A 19320-nucleotide genomic window follows, 5' to 3' on the forward strand; every position below is an offset into this window, starting at 1 on the left:
TTAAGAAGAAGGAGGATCATAGGGTGACGTATAAGAGTGGAGGAAGGTGCACACAGGTGGATTATCTTCTGTGTAGGAGATGCAACCTGAAGGAGATTGGAGACTGTAAGGTGTTGGCGGGGGACAGTGTAGCTAGACAGCATTGGATGGTGGTCTGTAGGATGGTTTTGGAGGCGAAGAAGAAGAGAAGGAAAGTAAGGTTTGAAAGAAGAATAAGATGGTGGAAACTGAAGGAGGAAGAGTGTAGTGTGAGGTTCAGGGAAGAGGTCAGACAGGGGCTTGGTGGTGGTGAAGAGGTGCCGGATGATTGGGCAACTACTGCAGGAGTGATGAGGGAGGCAGCTAGAAAAGTACTTGGTGTGACATCTGGAAATAGAAAGCAAGACAAGGAGACGTGGTGGTGGAATGAGGAAGTGCAGGAGAGCATTAGAGGAAAGAGATTGGCAAAACAGAAGTGGGATCGACAGAGTGATGAGAAAAGTAGGCAGGAGTACAAGGAGATGCGGCAGCAGGTTAAAAGGGATGTGGCGAAAGCCAAGGAAAAGGTATATGAGGAACTGTATGAGGTTGGACACTAAGGAAGGAGAAAAGGATTTATACCGATTGGCCAAGCAGAGGGACCGAGCTGGGAAGGATGTACTGCAAGTTAGAGCAATAAAGGATGGAGAGGGAAATGTGTTGACTAGTGAGGAGAGTGTGTTGAGAAGATGGAGGGAGTATTTTGAGCAGCTGATGAATGAGGAAAATCAGAGAGAGAGAAGGTTGGAGGATGTGGAGTTGGTGAAGCAGGATGTAGATAGGATTAGTAAGGAGGAAGTGAGAGCAGCGATTAAGAGGATGAAGAATGGAAAGTCGGTTGGACCAGATGACATACCGGTAGAAGCGTGGAGATGTTTAGGAGAGATGGCAGTGGAGTTTTTAACCAGATTGTTTAACAGGATTCTGGAAGGGGAGAGGATGCCTGAGGAATGGAGAAGGAGTGTGCTGGTACCGATCTTTAAGCATAAGGGAGATGTGCAAACCTGCAGTAACTACAGGGGAATTAAGTTGATCAGTCACACCATGAAGTTATGGGAAAGAGTAGTGGAAGCCAGGCTGAGAGAAGAGGTGACCATCTGTGAGCAACAGTATGGTTTCATGCCGAGGAAGAGCACCACAGATGCCTTATTTGCTTTGAGGATGTTGATGGAGAAGTATAGAGAAGGACAGAAGGAGCTGCATTGTGTATTTGTGGATTTAGAGAAAGCGTACGACAGGGTGCCGAGAGAGGAGTTGTGGTATTGTATGAGGAAGTCAGGTGTGTCAGAGAAGTATTTGAGGGTGGTGCAGGACATGCATGAGGACAGTGTGACGGCAGTAAAGTGTGCAGTAGGTACGACAGACTGGTTCAGGGTGAAGGTTGGACTACATCAAGGATCGGCCCTGAGCCCTTTCCTGTTTGCAGTGGTGATGGACAGGTTGACGGACGAGGTCAGACAGGAGTCTCCCTGGACTATGATGTTTGCAGATGATATTGTGATTTGTGGTGAGAGTAGAGAGCAGGTTGAGAAGAGCCTGGAGAGGTGGAGATATGCGCTGGAGAGAAGGGGAATGAAAGTCAGTAGGAGTAAGACAGAGTACATGTGTGTGAATGAGAGGGAGGGCAGTGGAGTGATGCGGTTGCAGGGTGAAGAGGTGAAGAAGGTGGAGGAGTTCAGGTACCTGGGGTCAACAGTGCAAAGTAATGGAGAGTGTGTTAGGGAAGTAAAGAAAAGAGTGCAGGCAGGGTTGAGTGGGTGGAGAAGAGTGACAGGAGTGATTTGTGATAGAAGAGTATCTGCAAGAATGAAAGGGAAAGTTTATAGGACTGTGGTGAGACCTGCGATGTTGTATGGATTAGAGACAGTGGCATTGAGTAAAAGACAGGAGGTGGAGCTGGAGGTAGCAGAGCTGAAGATGTTGAGGTTTTCGTTGGGAGTGACGAGGATGGACAAGATTAGAAATGAGTTTATTAGAGGGACAGCACATGTAGGATGTTTTGGTGACATGGTGAGGGAGGCGAGATTGAGATGGTTTGGACATGTGCAGAGAAGGGACATGAATTATATTGGTAGACAAATGCTGAAGATGGAGCCACCAGGTAGGAGGAAAAGAGGAAGGCCAAGGAGGAGGTTCATGGATGTGGTGAGGGAAGACATGCAGGTAGTTGGTGTAAAAGAGGCAGATATAGAGGACAGGGTGGTATGGAGACGGATGATCCGCTGTGGCGACCCCTAATGGGAGCAGCCGAAAGAAGAAGAAGAAGACTTCATTTGGGTAATACAGATGTGTATGTAAGTGTGTGTGTGTTTTGCATTTAGCATAAAATGTTCTAAAGGTAGGATCTACTTAACTGTTCTTATCTTCTGCAGAATTTAACAAATGTCTTTAACAAATTCTTCATTTCTAAAAACAAAACTCCCTCGATATCTATCCGTGTAAGAGAAACTCTTGAAGCTGGACATAAAACACAAAAGAATCCATTATCCGAGATTGTCGTAAAACCAGGAACTGCACAAAACAAATCGTATTTCCAGTACGGCGTGAGCAGCCACAGTGACACTGCACTAACTCTAGTTTCTTTTTTATACTCATGGGATTGTTGTGTATGTTTTTTAAGTTGAATAATAAAAGAAAAAAAATGCAAAGTTCGATGTAAAGACTAAACAAACTTGCAGTCCGCCACGTTATACGTTCATGAGGGAACGGAGATTTTAACAATGTTCTGCACGTAAAAAGGAATGCATTCGGTACACGTGAGCACCGAACCAAAAGCCGTGCACCGAAAAAAAGTTCGGTACAAACATGTGTACCGTTACACCCCTAATTAACATAGATAGTAACAGTAACAGAGTGAAGGTCTTGAAGGTAAGAGCAGAAAAAGAATGATCATTTATTAAGAATGATGATAATCTGAGATTATACTATAAACTGAAATAAAAACAATGAAAGAAACAGCATTTATACATCAATAAACAGCAAAAACATTGAATGATCAGTTGCAGACATTTCCCCTCCCTGCTCCCTGTTCTGTAGAGAGTGTACATCCTGGTGGAACAGAAAATGTATTAATAATATATTTTATTTTATAAAGAAATGTTTTTCTGGTGCAGTTACAACAGTGTACAATAATCTCGGGATCAAAGCCCAACTGCACGAGGGACTGAAGCTCTGCTGCATCGATGAACCGAGTGCTAATCAGCAGGTGGTTGAATGGAATTGTGGGTATTGTTGTAAACTGGCAACCCAAGTTAGTTACGCTAGAGTGAAGATTGTGTGTTAATTCTGATTTTTTTTTTCTTTTAAAGACGCGTCTACATCCTACACACCTGTGTGTGAAAACAGATCAACACAATGTACTCACACTTCTGTGTAACATTTTTCACGCCTGCTTTCTGACTGCGGCTGCTGATTTACCTGCAACATGCAAAACAACCATAAAGTTCATCTTCACCTGTGACAAATCGTGTTTCACTCAGAGAAGATAGATTTTGCACGCATACTTATTTATAGGCAAATACTCACCTTTATAGCTCGTGCTGCAGAGACATGTTATGGATAAATACTGAAGTACTGCTTCTGGGAAGTATTCATAAAGCTGGGAAAAGGTTGTAAGACCTGTAGAAGATAAGAATGTCTTTTTATGGGTCTAAACAAGGTATTTGTACAGTACAGGCAGATTTTTCTTAGCAGGAGGTGTGTGTGTTTAAAAGTGTAATCACAAACCAAGCTGTATCTCCTGATACGCAATGCTGCAGTTAAATCCATTAAACAGCTCACAGCGGTACAGACTCAGATCATACAGCTGCACTTTCTGAAGGAGGATGGAGATGTTTCCTGATTCAGAGAGTTTAGGAAACGTCTTGATACGTCCACCTTTGTAATCCCAGAACCTCACGTCTCCCTGTAGAGAGATCTCCAGTAGACTGTGTGCTGTTGTGTTCCTCTGAGTCCACACTACTGCTATATCTGCAGTCTTATCCGATCCGAGGAGAGTTGGATGAAAGTTACACGGCAGCAGGACATCAGACTGGAGCTCAGCAGTAATGTTACTGTGTATTAGAAGTTCACTATTGCCCAGAATTTCTCCTGAAATTATGATTCAGAAACAGTACAATGAGTAAAATTCTCAGAAACAGCATCTTTAAACTTATCTTCAGTTTTATTAATACTTTCATTATTAATCCTGGTGACAGTGAAGGCAATCTATCAACTGTTCACAATTATTTTGAACTTACCGTTTCCAAACACCAACCAGCACCAATAAACCATCAACACCCCGAAACATCTCAGCGTGCAAAGTACCATTGTACAAACACGAAGCTGCTGTTCATCTGAACACTCCACACTCCGAACAGTTTTGATGAGAGTTTTACACTTCACTTCCTGTAAAAAGCTGCAAACACAAAGACAAATTTCCGACTTCTAAACAAAAAAAAAAGGCAAGAAAGAAAGACACCTAATAATTATAATTATTCAAGAGACAAATAGGAGCACAGTCTAGATCATTAGATTTATATATATAAAAAAAAAAGAGAAAGGGTGGGGCTTCTGTGGGGTGTCAATAATACTTCAAACCACCTGTCAATCAAATCCTTTATCACATCTTATTGGCTCAACGGTCATTTCGATTATAGGATAAAAGAAAACTGCTGTTTTGAGGTGTTTTTGTGTGATAATCCGATAGTAGAATCCGAGTTCCTGTGCAAATGCAACAATGTACAAGATCTGATTTTGAATCATTACATACATTAAACTAGTCACAAAAATAAGTGATTTGCTTGAAAGATTATTAATACTTTTAAAGTTAAAGTTAAGGCATAAATTTAGATTAACTGACATTTGAATCACATACGAGCTGGTTTTCGGGAAAAGCTCGGTTTTCAAGCAAGTATTTTCTTTATCTATGTTTACACACGATCACCTTCAAAATAGTCCTCTTGCACAGCGATACATCGCTCCCAGCGTTCCTGCAACTTCTGGAATGTGTTCTACTTTTTTAAGTCTTAAGTAACTTCTGCGATTCGCGCTGGATTTCCGCCATCGTGTCAAAACTGCGACCGCTGAGCCGGAGCCCTGTCTTTGGGAAACGGGCGAAGTCCGCAGGAGCCAAATCTGCTGAGTAGCTTGTGTGTGGAACGTAGCTCGCGTGAGAGCTCTGTGACAGGGTGCGTACGCGGTCAAAATAGCAGACGTGGTAACACACGCGGTCAGAAGCACAGCCTCCGATGCACACAGCACACAGCCTTGGCACACTGACTCAAGGTTGGTGCTCCCTGTGACTATGCGTGTAGCCTGGTGCTGCCATCTGCTGGTGTCTTAAAAAACTAGTCTTGAAACGTTTCAAACCACCAAAATAAAGGTCAAAGGAGGCAGAAGGTCAACTTTCAGAAAGGTGGAGCGCTAATCCACTTTATTGATTGGTCTGAAAATTTTGTAATTGGCTACTTAAGAGACATTGTGCGATACAAACATTGCTTTCCAACAAACATGGGATACATGGGTTATTTCAAGTCTCAATTCCAAAAAGGACAAAAGAAAAAAAAAAGTTACCACTGCATGGCGTTGGACTGAAAAAAAAAAAAATAGACTAACTGATGCAATGACCGACTTTCTTTTTCTTAAGATTCAAGTTTTACCACTTTTTTTTTTTTTTCTTTTTTTGTTTTGTCAATGCCATTGTAAACACTTTGCATCCCATCAAAAGGATGAACAACAACAATGCTGAGAATGATGGAAAAAATAAAATAAAAATCTCAACATGAGCTCCAGGGCTTTTTTTTTTTTTTCATATTTCAGAAGTGAAATGAATTAAATATAACACACACACAAAAAAAAAAAAGACAGGTTTTAGTTAACTTGAGCAAAGCAAAAGAAAGAAAACAAAAAAAAACCAAATTGCACTAAGGATCGAAACGTTCTTGCCATAGAGAATACAGCTATAGTGATAACTGAAATTTGAGCGTATTGTCTGTTACATCATGATTTAGAAGTAAAAGCCACCACTACAAAGCAGCAACTTGAACAGCTGTATTGTACCATAGACTAGAGCGAAGAGCAGGTGGCGTAAAGCTGGAAAAAACAGGTAGTACACGCTCGTCAAAAATCAGTCAGCGAAAACAACAAAAAAAGTGCAACAGTGGTGCAGAGGTGACAAACAGAAGCTTGTATATATATATTTCAAATTTTTTCCCGTCTCGCCACGTAGACAGATCAGCATGTACTTCGTGTTTTAAAGAACAAAAAAAAAAAAAAAAAAAAAAAAAAAAAAAAAAAGCAAAGAGGAAGATCACAGTTTGATTTCTCCTCCTTGTGAAGGGAACCAAAAACCTCTCGAAAGAGAAACGGCTTCCTCTGGCGTTCCTTTGAGCGAGAGATGAAGGAGAAAAAAAAAAAAAAAAAAGGACAGCAGAGCACTTGTTAGAAATCACACAGAGCCACACTCTGAAGTAGACGCCAAAACCGTGGCGAGTTTCCTCTCACAACTCGAAGTCCACCACAGAGCGACACACACACACACACACACACACACACACACACACACACAAACAAAAACATTCAGGGAGGAAACATTCAGCTTATATTTCTTCTTTCACTGAAGAACCATTCAGCTCTGATGCCAGTGATCGCAACTTGTACAGGTGAACCAAAAATGGAGATGTTTCTACAGGGCTGAAAAATGCTCACACTTAATTTAATGATAAAAATGTTTGAATGGGCGTGTAACTGGGTGAATGCGCGTTTATAAAATCTGTGGTGAGCCCGGTGCCTCCAGTGCTACGAAGGCTGGCCGTGTGATTGAAATGCTCTCTTCGCTTCGTTCGGTGCTTCAGAACTGGGTTCAAAGTTCACGCTGCGTCTCGGGAGAAAATCCACACGTTTCACATTGAGAGCAAGAAGGTTCTGTATAATCTTCAACCAGCAGGGATGTGATTTAAAAAGTAAGAATAAAACACGGAAAAAAATTCTGGGGAAAAAAAAATTATAATTATAATAAAAAAAATTCACACTGCAAAAGGTTACTCTATTTACATACTTTTTTCTTTCTTTCTGAAGACAAAGTATTTCTTTACAGATTCTTAAATTCAACAAATTTGAAGCGAGTCCTTATATTTCAAGTTGTTCATCCTCATCCTTTTCTGGTTTTTGCCAACATTTTGTGTTCGCTCATTCACAAACAGGCGAAATAAAGCTTCTGGACACGTTTTTTTCTCCTGAGCGATCAGGCCGTGGCTTCCTCGCGATGCCGCTTTCTACAAGCACAAGAGGAAATGAAAGCACCAGAAGCGCGAGAGTACCTCCCCAGGAGTGCCCCTACTCAGGGTTAGTACTGAGTGGGACACGCGTGTCAGCTTGGCCACCCTGATGAGGACACTGTTCTCTTTGACCCTAGGGACTGGGGAAGGGGGTTGGAGGGGGGGGTCAAAGGGTCGAGGGTCGTGGGCCCGGCTCAATCGTCACTGTCTGAGAGGGTTTCATACTGCTCCGAGAGCAGCGGCGGTTCTCTTTCCCAGGCGCGAGCCGGAGCGTTGGCCCCTCCTCCTGGTGGCTGCTGGGACTGCATTGATGGAGAAGGGCAGGCCATGGAGGTGGGAGGCGTGCTGCTCAACATGCGCATCGTTAGAGGGTTGTAAGGGAACTGCATTGGACCTGGAAAAAAGAGAGATAAAAATTAGCCGGTTAAAACTTATCAAAACTCTAATTCAGACCTCAAAAGCCCAGTGTAAAACAGGTTTGAGAGCTTGGAATGGGAGTATGTTCATGAACATTCCCTCGGAAAACACACCTGCGGATGAGGGACGGTCTTCCCAAGCCCAGCTGGGAGCCTGCCTGTGATATTCTCCTTCAGAATGTACAGAGGACACAGAGGAGGGTCGCTCTCCGCCCGCATACGCCTGGCCTGGGTTGGGCGACTTGGATTTCCTACTGCTGGTTTTGCTCTGGAGCTTCTGCTTGGCCGCTATTGGGGAGGGAGGAGGGGGGAGCACGACATCATTAACACCAAAAAAAAAAACAGCGGTGGAAAGAGTACTAAAATATTTAGTCAAAATACTGTTGATTTAATGAAATTTTACTCAAGTACAAGTAAAGTTACTGGTTTAAAAATGTGCTCGAATAAAATTAAAAGTAGATCATTTAAAATGTACTCAGAGTGAAATGTACAGTTATTTTTTTCATCAGCAGAGTCTGGGGTGGGGGATTCTAGTGTAGTTTAAAAAGGACAAGGGACATAAATCTCAAACTAGTTGTTTTTAATTGAAGGAACACCTTTATTAATGATAAACTAAACAAAACAAAAAAAAGACTAGTCCATGTGAGTTATACTTTCACAGCAAAAAAAAAAAAAAACAGTCATAATGTAATTTAGGAAATTGAGAGAAATCGCAAATGAAGATTCCTAATGCGCATAGCATTGACGCCATTTCGCTTTCAGCATCAGTGTCTTGTCTGTCTCCATCTTTTTTTTGTGTGAATTCAGCACATTTGTTTTCCTGCCCATCAACCAATTATTTTTCCAGCTTGCGCTATTTTTATAATTTTTTTTATTAATTTATTTTTTTACTCAGTATTGAATATATTATTTAAAATGTGGTTAAGTAATGTAGTACAATCACACAAAACATACTTAAGTAAAATGACATATTTAAAAAACAACTTAAATGTTCCATCTATCCATCCATCCTTTAAAAATACTACAATTACAGTAACGAAAAGCAAATGTAACTCATTACTTTCCACCTCTGCCAAAAAGCATATGCATTTATACAAAGTATTGCACAAGAAAACTTTAAAAGTAAAAATATGTTATTAAAAGCATTAAAAGCAATACATTTGTCTCTCAAAAAAGGAAGCATTTAAAGCAGATGAATTTACACCACATAACACTATTTGACTGAGAAAACTGGAATTTGCCTTAAAATTATATAAAAAATAATTAATCAAACATTTTAACATCTGATGCAAAAAAAAGAAACCCGACTTCATTTCCTTTCACGCTACAACAGTTTATTTTTTTTGGTTTTGTGGCTCTGCAAAGATCACACTCCTGATCTGAATTACAACCAGAAATCTTGTACATTGCTGTGCAGGATGCAGGTTTACATTTATGTTAAACTGCCTTGTGCAACTGGAAAATATATTTTAATGTTTAGAACTTGTGATATGCTGTGAGTGAAATATCGAGAAAGGGAAAAAAAAAAGACCATGCAAATACAGAAAATATTATCAAAATAAAAAGCTTGAAAATCAATAAGATTTCCTGTTTTTCATAGTGTGTGGTTCAAGTGTGTGGTGTGTGTGTGCGCGCGCTTGTTTTCCTTACAATATCTACCTGTGCTGGGCGACGGATTTGCCTCCTGTCGCCCATCAGAGTTATTTCCCGCTGCTGAAGCTCCAGATTGAGCTTGCTGGGTCTGCTCCTCTGGTCGCTCCTCTACAGTTCCCATCAGAGCCTTACGGATTATGTCCTCTAGACCAAGGTTGCTGGCTGGGTCGCTGAACGAGTGGTTCCGAAGGTTCACATTACCTGGAAAGGGAGAGGATAAAGCCATTTAATTATCATATAAAGTTCTCAGAGCTGGAATTCGCATAACACACATTCAGCAGGTACATGTCCGAATCTATTAATACATGAACAATACACAGGTGGTCCCCGACTAACGGAAATGCGCACTGATGACCCCATTGTAACTTGAAAAAAATCGCAAGTCCAGACATGTCCTAGCCTACCCAGGAGTCTTAAAGAATGATCAGTATGGAGTAGTCTACTGTTATTTTGTTTTTAAGAACTGAAGAAATTCAGTACAAAATTTACATTACCGCAATTTACAAACTTTACAGTATATAAGAATGTGGCAAAGGGCGTGCGGACGAGTGCGAATTCTGAATATTGAGTTTCACACATATGGTCTACACAAATCGGGACACATATGTCACATATGGTCTACATATGGTCACCGTTTCTGCAAACCACACTGTGTCGTTTTTAAATTCACCCGCTTTTCAAAAACCTGTGTGTCCGTTGACTGATGGCGCCAACTCAGTGTGGACGGAACGCCAAAACCGAGAGAAAAATGCGTTGTGACAGCGTCCCAACATACTGTACCTCAAATACGCTACGTTTGCCTGCCGTGCAAACAATATTTTGACAATTTTATTATATCGCTATAGTCATCGTAATATCAAAAAATCATAACTGGGGGTCTACGTGTAAAAAGTTCCACTTGGTATAGCAACATTGACAGAACACTCAGGGTTTTAGGATACTTACTTGAGTTGGTTACAGCTGGTAAATTAAAGATCTCTGTGCCTGGTTGTGCATTGCCTGGAAAAATAATTGAGGGGAAATTTTTTTTTTTTTTTTTTTTATGCTGATATTTTATAGAGAAAATGTTACCAATTCATTTTAAAGATACCAAATGCAGGCAAATCTTTGTATTTAAATGTACCCAGGAAGGCCCTTACCAACTTCAGACTTGCGGAAGATCTCCTGTTTCTTAGACATCACCATGGGGGAGGTGCTCTCCAGCTTGGTGAAGAAGGCAGGCAGATAGTTGCCACTGCTCGGGGAGCGCGAGTCCGTTCTGATACCGGAGAAAGGGCACAGAGGTTCGCGTGTTAAACCAGGTCATTGGATCAACAGGGGTGTGGGGAATGTTTGAGAATAAGCCAAGTTTCCACTAAGGATGCCAGGCAAGGTGGATGGGGATGAGATTACACTGCTCTGATAGAGAGGTGTGTCCATCAATCAGCATCTGGCTTAATATGCTTTAGACTACATCCAGGGCACACAGAGCAAATCCTTTTCCAATCATATCACTAACAGCAGGGGGTCTCAGTAGCGGTACGTGACCCCAAAGAGCTATAAAACTTAAAATAAAAATCAGCATAATGTCTCTGGATCACCACCAATGAAATGAGACAGCTGAAAGTATTTGGCTATATCGTGACAGGCTGGTTTACCTTTGCTCTGCAAGATCCTGTTCACGCCGATTCTGTAGCAGGCTGCTGTCTTGTTTCTCCAGCCCTGAGTAGCTTTGTGGAGGGGAGATGGGTTCGTAGTTCTCGACAGCCCGCCCACCGGCACGCTCAGGGGATTTGCCTGGCCTGCAGCATGCGCATTGCGAGAGAAACAGGGTTCGAGCTTTGTCATAAAAATTCAACTTAGCATGTAAATGTACTTCGATTACAGGAGGGTTTAGCACTTTGTCGGGTTTCTAATCCTTCTAATCAAAATAACAAGCGTGACTGACAGTCCTCATGCACAAACTAAAGCTGACCGTTAAAAAGAAAGAGAGGAAAAATTTAAATAAAAGAGAGAAACTACATATGTACTTTTTACACTCTAGATTTATACTTTTGCAGACTGCTTTGGCCACCTTTCTCTGTTTTCTATGGAGTATAAGAGCGCGTTCTAGAGGCCACAAACGATTATGGTTATCACCCGCGATTCTGCGATGATGCTGCCCCTAGTACACGGTCTTTTGCTGAATACACAAAAAAAAAAAAAAGTACTGATCACGAGGATACCTTCTGTATGTCGAGATCAAAAGAAAATTCGATCCTCTAGCAATAATTTCCTTTCACTGGCCAAATAATAAATAGGACATAAATAATCAACCTCCTCTTCTATTACAATTGCTGAACTGTATACATTTTTAGTCAGTGGAATTTACTATGCAGTACCTGGATCTGGATTTTTCCGAGGAGTTCTCGGGGGACACTCGGCTGGGTGGTTTCTGATGGTGGGCGTGGTTCAGCGGGTTCTCCGGACTGTAGCGGTTAGGCACTTTGGAACGAGCACTGCTGCTTGCTGTGCCAGAGTTTTGGAATGTAGAGGAAATGGAGGAAGAGGAAGAGCTGGAGGAAGGGGGAGGGTCCTGATTCTTTGCAAAGTCCTGGGTTATGATGTGCTACATTGACAGAAAGAGAGAGGGATTGACGACTTGTCATCAAAAACCTATGGTGTGAATGAATGCCTGATTGTTTTTGATCGAGTTTATTGTCTTACCGAGATGTGGTCAGCCAGGGTCATGACACGGTGAGTCTGTGTAGGAGGAGGTGGGGCTGCTGGGGGTCCCGATTCCACCTGCTGCCTCAAGCGAGCAATATCAAATCCTCGAACAGTACCTGTTTCAAGCAGAGATAAATTCACCTGTATTACTTTCTTTGCACACAAACAAATCTCTCAAGACCAGGAGTCTCCAACCTTTCGTAGACCACGGAGCAGTCAATCAATTATTTCCTTATTTAACACAATTCAAAATAAAAAGTGTTTAGTGTCAATGTGCTGAAGCAATTCTGAGGCAAAATCATTATTATTATTCTTATTATTTTTTGTTTTATAGATTAATCATATTTTTGGTTAAAGCTGGCTTTCTTTTTTTCCTTTTTTTCTCATCAGTATCGACTTCTCAGTTATCACCAACACTTGACCTCTTCTTACCTCCTCCAATAAAGAAACCTTTGAGGGATGTTTAACAGCCGTGTCGATTAACTGAACTTGTTCCAAGTTGTATGTACATGTATTAACGCGTTGTCTGAGGGAGGACACGCAGCGAAAGAGATCGGATTTGTGACACGCGAGTCTCGAAGCTTCTTGATACCACCCCGTAATAAATCATCCCGATTAAGAAAACGGAAATACATGGCACCTTGTTCAAGAGCAGTAAATAAACATGGACAATTCGTATCCTTTGTCTGTTTCTAAATGTAAGTCTTTGTCCAAGACGGAGACAAAAAAAAAAACGCATGAGGAATAAACAAGTGGCAATGCCATAGACGTCCAATTGTATTTGATATACTGTATTATGAGAAATTTCCCCATTGTGGGACGAATAAAGGTATATCTTATCTTAGGTTTATCTTATTTATATACAGGTTGTATTTTCACCTGTAGCTGAATGAGTGCTCTTCTCAGAAGAGAACGACCGATCGTTCTTCTCCTCTCTCTGAGCCGGGGAACTTGCCGGGCTGATCACCTCGATGGCTCCGCTACTCTGTCCGTCATAACGGCTCGATGACACTACAAAATAAATAAATGCAATCTTTTTATGTAAAGAATCCTGGGGTCCTACACCTCTTTTAGAAGTTATAGCTCACGCTGCCATGCTGGTTTAGAGATTACAGAGTAAAGGTCAGGGATAAACATCTCCTACTTACTACTCCCTGAGGGGTCGGAGCTTTGCGATCCCCTCTCGCGCGAGTCTTTTTCTGACGCGATCTGGCGTGTGATGATGACGTCGATGAAGCTGGCGGCGGTGATGGTGGTCTTGCCGAGCGTGCGCAGCTCTTCCTCTATGCGCGACTTGGTGGCAGGTGCTTTGTCTTTGCTGCCTGTTGCCGCGCTTCCTCCGTCTGGATATACAGGAAGTGGTGCTTTCCCAGCAGGAAACGACATGGCTCGTGAGGGGCTCGCCTCGCCCTCGCGGCCCCCGACGCCCTCGTGTTTACCCTCTTTGATCTTCGATACCTCCATCTGGGGCGCGGAGGCTGCGGCATCCACCAGCGCGGCCAATGCGTCCGCGGCGGTGTTGTAGCGCGATGAAGTCTGAGCTGCCGATGTCGCAGGGGGTATCTGCCTGCTCGGGGGTCAAAAGTCAGCATGGTGTTTAAATTCAAGAAGGTAAAAAAAGATTTAAGTAAAACTAATCAGTGGTGGACAGTAACAAAGTAAATGTAATTCGTTACTGTACTTAAGTAGTTTCACATTTCAAAAGCTAATATCCTACTTTTTACTCGAATACATCAGTCGTTCCTTGTTATTTATGAATGGATAAAAACTTTCACACGCTGCAAGCCACAAATCAGAGTAAAGCACACGATCCGTTTTGATTGACTACATGGTTTGTGTACTTTGTCCACCACTGAAACTAGTATAACTGTGTGTGTGTGTGTGTGTGTGTGTGTGTGTGTGTGTGTGTGTGTGTGTATTTTGTAACATACATCAGAGGCGTGATGACACTCTTAGTCCCCTGGAAGATGCTAGGCCTCTGCTGGACTACACCCTCCTGAGACCTCATTGAAGGAGAAGGGGAACGCAGGAATCCACGGCTCCCGGGCCGACCAGGCTGCTCTGAAGCTGAGACACGGAAAAAAATATTTAGACCATTCGGAAAAAGCAATGAAATTTTCCCAACAAACCAAAAGCAGTTCATCCGTATAATTCCCAAAGAACGTCTCACCTCCGCGCATGTATTCGTTAGCAGCTGCTATGCGTTCGCGCTCCCTCTCCCGTTCCCGTTCCCGATCCCGCTCTCTCTCTCTCTCCCTCTCGCGCTCCTTCTCCCGCTCTTTCTCGCGCTCTCGGTGTTCGCGATCCCTCTCCCTCTGTCTTTCGTGTTCTCGTTCCCTTTCCCTCTCCACGCTGGCGGCGAGATGCGCCGGGTGTCCTGCGGAAAACCCCCCCAAAAACGCAGACACGTGCGCACACACACACACACACACACACACACACACACACACACACACACACACACACACACAAAAAGAACATAGGGCAGAGAGACATAAGCATTAGGGTCCTTTTACTTGTTGGGATGAAAGAAAAAACGAAGAAAAAAAAGAAAAGCTTCCTCGCTGTTAAGCAAAGCTGGGGAAAGTTGAGAATGTCATAGCGTTGATTAAGGCATACGGTAGATCACGATGTTGCTGAGATGCAAGATGAAAGCAGGAACCCTCGCTAGGGAAGCGCTGCTAGGAAGCAACTGAGAGCAGCAGCATGTGTGTGGATTTTACATACAGACACTTTATACACATTTAAACACAAACTTAAATAGAGCTAGTTTTCCTTTATAGCAATGACCAATAAACATTTCATTTATGCACAGCATCTATAAACATACATATCAAGAAAAACACCTGAGTTAAACTATACCCGGGGACTAAATTTGGTCAATATAAACTTAATAATATATGTTACATTTGATCAATAACGATAAATAGATGATATTTGGCTGATTGTGTTATTGTGCTTCAGGACCACCGTGGACTGACATTTCTTCATATTCTATGTGGTGGTCAGTATTTTTTCCAATAAGTTCAAATGGATTATTTTTTTTTTTTTTTTACCTTTATAGTCATATTCATTTACATAATGCAAATGAAATCCATATTTTTTATTTTTTTAATAATATATTTAGTTGCTGATTTTTGGAAGGAAAAAACCCCTGGCACTTTGTGTGATATTGATTAACTATATGAAATGATACATTTATGGCACTCAATAATGTCGAATAGACATTACTAGACATCACTTCTGCAAGTGACTTGCCTGCTACATTAAAATTCGATTTTATAGCACACCCTCTATTAGATGCCACAAAAAACGAGCAAGCTTTTATGAGCAAGCTTAGCGAATAAATAGAGATTAGGAAGTAAATGTAGCAGGCAAGACACTTGCAGAACGCTAACCTCGTACTCCAAAAATGTAATTAAAATTTTGCCTTAAATATGTCTGCAAACTGTGAAAAACAAACAAATAAATATACATTTAACAAATGAATTCTTTGTTAAGCTTATATAACAGTGTTTTGAAGGCATTTAAAAGCCCATGTGACAAAATATTTCACGAGAAACGAATCCGGCACGTACCGAGTTTGCATTACCATCAGAATAAAAAGGGGGTGGGGAGAGAAAAAAAAAAAAGGAACAAAAAAGAGAAAAAGAGCACACCAGAGAACACTGAAAATAAGCCTCATTAAGTCGTCATCATACTATCGGCAGAAACCAGCTGAAAAAGCCACATGAAACCCTCAGCGTCAAACCACCACCAATACCACAATTTTCCCCATAGAGAAAGCAATGAAAGCCCACAGAGAGACTGAAACTGCAAGCGCGCTGACTCGCAACTTACACACATCGAAATCACTTCACAAAATTAGCATTCTGATTTTGAGGATAAGTCTACGGCTAGTGGTGGCGATTCAGACCAAATTGTACAATGAAATCTTTAGTTAAATCTTTATAGAAAATGTTTCTGCTCCTATTAATTGCAAAAATCACTGGATAATTTCATGCTTATTTTATACCTTCTGCAGTATCAGATTGTGTTCTAGCCCTTTTATTAGGTATTTTAAAACGTTCGCAAAGTTTTTAACCCGTTGCAGGTTTTAATTACCCTACAAGTAAACAGCAACTGCTCACTTGCCCCAGTGATTAATTCCATAGCGTTTAGTTCATTTATATTTACAGCATTTGGCAGACACCCATATTATTCCATCTCATTCATATATCTTGAGGGTTAAGGCAGCATAGTGGTGGGGGATTTAAACTCACAACCTTCTGACTATCTACTTTGGATAGTTTGTTTTAGAAAAAACTTCTTGCAAGCATCTGAGACATTTAAACAGACCATATTTAACATCTGAAATAATTATTTTAAATTCTAACTATAACGTTACAATCTCTGATGGATGTCAGAGTCAGAATCGATGATCTGATGTTTTTCATGTGTTTAGTCGCACCATCCGGAGCGCTGTGCTGTCATGACAACTGCTGCCTCACAACATAACCAATCACAGCTGTGCAGAGGCGGTCTAGCGCCAACATTTTTGCAGCGTGACAGTCAGCTCACCATGTCCACACTAATATGTTTTCATATATTCCGGCCTTCCGTCTAACCAGAGACGCCGTTTTTAGTCAATGAAAATCGAGTTAGTTATTTATTTATTAACACTTTTACACTCTCCGAAGTGGCTTAATTTGAGAATGCCATTTTCGGGTTGCAGTGTGGAGGCTGGCTTTTAAAAACGGCGGATAGTTTTTAGTCATTGTGTCACCGTGGCGTTTTCACACATTTGTGTGGATGAGGAAATGTATCCTAGTTAAAATAGCCTTTGTTTTAGAAAATATTATTATTGTTATTTTTTTTTTTAACATATTCTTAAATTTGATATATATTAGAAAACCGAGTAGGGTAATAATATGAAAACGCTAAAATATTTCAATTCTCAGGGTTCTTTTTGTTGCCCCAACTAATCCAGACCTGGAGATCGTTAAAATCTAATTCCATATTTTTTTTTATACTTTTCCAAAGTGTGTATGAACCCTATTGTTTCTGAATGTTTTTTTTTTTGTTTTTTTGCTTTTTTTGGACACAAGGTCAAGTGGTAATCATCTAAGGCTATTGTTTAAAACCAAGTTTCAGCATGTGCACTCAATTCAACTCTTTACTTACTAGTGTAACTTGCAGTTAGTTGGCGATGAGGTCTGGGATGACACCGAGCTTGATTGCTAAGATTTTCACAAACAGTTTGGGGTTTTACCTATTCACAGATTCACCTACACATTTTTTGGAGTTTCAAGGAAAATAAACTACACAAAAAAACACCAGCACATTAGCAGTTTTTACAAGTTTACAATCGTAACCTGTATACTAGCCACCACTAAACCACCTACAAAGGTGCAGAAACCCCCTTATAGAGATACTGCAGCACATTTAAACACAGATTTGTATCACCATATACCTATTAATGATCATAAGGTAAATAAACAGTGGCGTGTGAAGCTCGCTTTCAGAAACAAGTGCAGGTGAGCAGGAGCAGTCAGGGGGAAGAGCAAAGAACAGCAGATGGAGGTGACCAAGGTCAGGGGCTACATACACAGCAGGAGGGATCTGAGGAAGGGGGCAAGGATTGGGAGAGTTGGGATGGGGTCCTCACCTGGAGATATGGAGGCTGGGTTGAAAACCCTAGGAGGAAAAGGGGGCTGAGTTCCGGGGAGGTACGTGATGCGGTCCAAGTTAGGGGAACCTGTCCCCCCAGGGTGAGGCAACAGGATGGTGGGAGGCATCTGGGCTAGATCAATTATACCTTTTGCAGACAGAAGCAAAGGGACCAAAGGGTAAACAACCACAACCAGGACTCACATGTCACTTTTACGCTCGAGAGCCGGAAGCTTCTACGAGCTTCTACAGTACTGTTTCAAGAATTTCAATTTGGAAAATTTAACTGTACTACAGACTAAAACTAGAGGATTAGTTTTAAGGTTAGGGCTGAAAGCTGATCGGAATACATCATTAATCAGACAAAAGCGCTGGTTAGTTTGTGGTTAGTTGTGGTGCAGTGTGGAATAGCGGTTTAGGCAACACGTGATCTAAAACGTCACGAGACTCCACTGCACCTGTATTTTCTCCGCTTAATCATACTAATGTCAATATTGTACTAAACAATACAGAAAACAAAAGTAAGGTAATTTATTGTGTCTTAATAGCTTTTGAAAAATTGTAAAATAAAAATGGAGGCCATTTATTTTTGGCATAATGAAAAATGAAAAATGAAAAAAAAAAAAAAAAAAAGAGCAGCGTCAGCCCCAAATGTCTTCATTTTTATTTCATTTCTCTCTTTTGTCCTTAAGGTCATTTGCTTCTGATAGTCTGGAAAAGGTTGCCACTAGTTCACACAAGCACAAGATCTACAGACTTCAAATCCCCCCCACCCAAATATCATGCAGCCCCCCCCTCGCTCACCTCTGGCTCCAGCAGGGTATGGAATGGCGAGCTGCTGTTCTCTGGGCGACAGGCCTCTGGCGTCAGCCCGTGGGATGACCTGCATTTGCTGTGAGGTGATGTAGTCATTCAGGATTGTCTGGCGTGTGTTTTCCATGGTGTACAGCTGGTAAGTGCTGGGGTAGCCCGTGGGGGATGGCTGCCGTTGGAACATGTAAGCTGCTGAGAAAGAGGAAAACCATGAGGTTTATCAATGAGAAAAAGAAACACAGCAAAGCAGTATATTTACTGCAACTGCGAGAGAGATTTGCACCAATAACAAAAGCTAACTGGCTGCTGTATGTTGGTCTCATTTGTAGTTGTATCACAGCGAATTGTATTTGGAGGAGCGGAGGAAAGAACGACAACACGGAAAAAAAGAAAGACATTCTTAAGTGCTGCAGGAGCGATTCGATGAGCATTAGAGGTAGCGGTACGTGGACATCGGGAAAATTAGGACACGGTTTAAAATCATTTAAGACCTGAAACAAATTGCTTAAATTAAACATTTATTGAACACCACAAGCATCTCTAATCAGTGCACTTTCCCAGGTTTTGGTCCCCGTGTCTACTTGTAGCTGAAACTACAGCTGGTTGAAACAATACAGTTCTCACTATCTCACATTCTTTCTATAAATGTAGCATTATATTTAACCAATATATATATATATATATATATATATATATATATATATATATATATATATATATATATATATATATATATATATATATATATATATATATAAAACAATACATTACAATGTAATGTATATGACTAGATAAAGAATGAAGGAAAAAAAAACAAAGCCTGCTGC

At 41.3% G+C, this 19320-nt stretch overlaps 2 protein-coding genes across 54 annotated transcripts in view; both read right to left on the minus strand.

Moving 5' to 3' along the window:
* The window catches only part of LOC310720730 (uncharacterized protein), a 30261-nt gene extending 25774 nt beyond the window's left edge, over positions 1 to 4487 (minus strand). For all 4 annotated transcript variants that reach the window (XR_014531807.1, XM_083531643.1, XM_083531645.1 and 1 more), the window contains exons 1-2: positions 4257 to 4487; positions 3745 to 4107 (exon numbers count right to left, since the gene is read on the minus strand). Coding sequence is in view for 3 of the 4 variants with exons in the window: in XM_083531643.1 (XP_083387769.1) it covers positions 3745 to 4107; positions 4257 to 4326 (433 nt within the window). In the remaining variant the exon portion in view is untranslated. The remainder of the gene's footprint in view (positions 1 to 3744; positions 4108 to 4256) is intronic.
* A 911-nt stretch (positions 4488 to 5398) lies between these two features.
* Positions 5399 to 19320, minus strand: part of ncor1 (nuclear receptor corepressor 1) — a 92889-nt gene continuing 78967 nt past the window's right edge. For 13 of the 50 annotated variants that reach the window (XM_083531493.1, XM_083531490.1, XM_083531515.1 and 10 more), the window contains 14 exons: positions 18485 to 18685; positions 17679 to 17828; positions 14202 to 14411; positions 13963 to 14098; positions 13180 to 13601; positions 12911 to 13042; positions 12029 to 12147; positions 11704 to 11930; positions 10981 to 11124; positions 10483 to 10601; positions 10289 to 10342; positions 9341 to 9544; positions 7805 to 7978; positions 5399 to 7668 (listed from right to left, as the gene is read on the minus strand). In XM_083531493.1, the coding sequence (XP_083387619.1) occupies positions 7469 to 7668; positions 7805 to 7978; positions 9341 to 9544; positions 10289 to 10342; positions 10483 to 10601; positions 10981 to 11124; positions 11704 to 11930; positions 12029 to 12147; positions 12911 to 13042; positions 13180 to 13601; positions 13963 to 14098; positions 14202 to 14411; positions 17679 to 17828; positions 18485 to 18685 (2492 nt within the window). In that variant the 3' untranslated portion in view covers positions 5399 to 7468. The remainder of the gene's footprint in view (positions 7669 to 7804; positions 7979 to 9340; positions 9545 to 10288; positions 10343 to 10482; positions 10602 to 10980; positions 11125 to 11703; positions 11931 to 12028; positions 12148 to 12910; positions 13043 to 13179; positions 13602 to 13962; positions 14099 to 14201; positions 14412 to 17678; positions 17829 to 18484; positions 18686 to 19320) is intronic. The other 37 variants (XM_083531505.1, XM_083531507.1, XM_083531503.1 and 34 more) reach the window with 25 other exon arrangements.

This window comes from Silurus aristotelis, assembly GCF_946808225.1.
Source record: "Silurus aristotelis genome assembly, chromosome: 26".
In the NCBI taxonomy this organism is placed as follows: Eukaryota; Metazoa; Chordata; class Actinopteri; order Siluriformes; family Siluridae; genus Silurus; species Silurus aristotelis.